This window comes from Austrofundulus limnaeus, unplaced genomic scaffold (assembly GCF_001266775.1).
Source record: "Austrofundulus limnaeus strain Quisiro unplaced genomic scaffold, Austrofundulus_limnaeus-1.0 Scaffold1550, whole genome shotgun sequence".
In the NCBI taxonomy this organism is placed as follows: domain Eukaryota; kingdom Metazoa; phylum Chordata; class Actinopteri; order Cyprinodontiformes; family Rivulidae; genus Austrofundulus; species Austrofundulus limnaeus.
Window position 1 is genome coordinate 72,002 of NW_013953952.1, and position 1,760 is coordinate 73,761.

The window sequence follows — 1,760 nt, forward strand, 5'->3', positions numbered from 1 at the left end:
GTGAAAAGCACCAATTTAGATACGACTGACAAACCACCTCATCCTAGTGCAAAAATATTTTGTCGAAAAATGTAATTTTTTTTCTAAAATGACGTGTTTCCATTGAGCAAATTTATTTTTGAAATTCTAATTTGCACATTTTCATGGTGAATGGAAACACAGCTACTAAAGAASGATTATTTACAGGTAAACAGACCTGATGGAGCTCAGGGAATACTGTACCTTGTGTCGTGGGTTGGAGGTGTTCATGACGCTGCGCAGCTCCCTGCCTGTGTAGATCACAACCCCCACCACTGTGCCTGGGAGGGAGGGGGGCGACAAAACAAAGTGCCTGGGGTTACTAGAATAAGCCTTGAACATAAACCATAATATGTCAGAAAGATGTTTCCCAGACCTATAATCCTGACATGAGGAGACATTTTCAAACCAAGAGAGTCCAGATTAAATGACATAATGGATAACACATGTTGGGGGGGCTTCAGGGAGTTTATTTTCCTCCAGGAGAAACACTGAAATAAGGAACTTTCCCAGAGTCATTTATTAATGGGTTAAGTGTTTGCCTGTTTATTTGTTTTTATTTTTTATTTGAACGTATGTTTGGTTTGACAGATGCTCAGGAAACTGGTTACAGATGAAGCACCAGTCCTGGTGGGTTTGTTGGACTTTAGTTGTGTTAAAGTTGTGTGATCATTCAGATATTTACCAGAAGCAACAACGGTGCTGGCCCAGAGCGTATTCTCAATACTGAGGCTTTCATTTACAGGCGGGTCTCCATCCTCCTGCAGCACAATTAAAGTTTTATTTATAAAGCACCTTTCACAGAAATATATTCACAAGGTGCTGTACAATCATTAACTGTATAAAAATGGTGAAAAGAATAAAATGAAACAGAAAAACATTATTAAACATAAGAAATTAAAACATCAAATCAAGAATTAATTTGTAAAAATTGTAACTCAAACACAAGGTCAATGCAGGTCAAAATACACAATAATACACAAAAACATTATGAATGTGAGAGAGAAAAATATGGTGTAAGTTCAATAATAAACACAGATTAGTGAAGCTTTCACAATGGAGGTAGGCTGGCAGTAATGGTGAAATGTTAGCTAAACGTCTTAGTGAAAAAGTGAGTTTTTAGGAGTGGCTTGAAAGAGACGATGTTATCAATGGAGCTCAGATTAAAAGGGAGTTAATTCCAGAGCCTGGGGGCCACAGAGGAGAAGGACCGGTCACCACGGGTCTTAAAGTGAGGGAGGGGAACCATGAGGAGATGTTGATCCTGTGAGTGGAGGTCTCCTCTGGGGTTGTAAGGTGAAATGAGACTTTTAATGTATTCAGGTGCTTGGCCATGAAGAGCTCTGATAAACAACTCCTACTTTGTAAAGAAACAAGTTTTATTACCAAGAAACAATCTTCATTTCTGTCTTTTTTTTTTTAAATTCAAGGAGTTCTTGACATATTTGACTAACAGTGCTGAAGGAGTGACGGAAAAATAATCGGGTAACAAACGGCAGAATATTAAAGTTATATAAAGTAAAACAGATTTCAACAGAGCTCTTTCTTATTGCTCATGCTGAAGCATTTAATACACTGACATTCAGCAGAACGCCCACGCACCGTTTTTTTTGTTTTATTTTTGAAGTATAATATCTGTTTCCTGTTCAGCCTGTGTCCATGTTCAACACCACTGACACCTCATTTGACCAACTGGGTTCAAGTTTCACCTGTCTAAGACCAATAACATATCAGTGGTGACC

The 1,760-nt window shown here is 38.2% G+C and overlaps 1 protein-coding gene across 1 annotated transcript in view; it reads right to left on the minus strand.

Moving 5' to 3' along the window:
- The window catches only part of atp9a (ATPase phospholipid transporting 9A), a gene marked incomplete at its 5' end in the record, with an annotated part of 73,016 nt that overhangs the window by 61,681 nt on the left and 9,575 nt on the right, over nucleotides 1-1,760 (minus strand). The window contains 2 exon segments of the mRNA XM_014032834.1: nucleotides 223-299; nucleotides 704-779. Of these exon segments, the coding sequence (XP_013888288.1) occupies nucleotides 223-299; nucleotides 704-779 (153 nt within the window).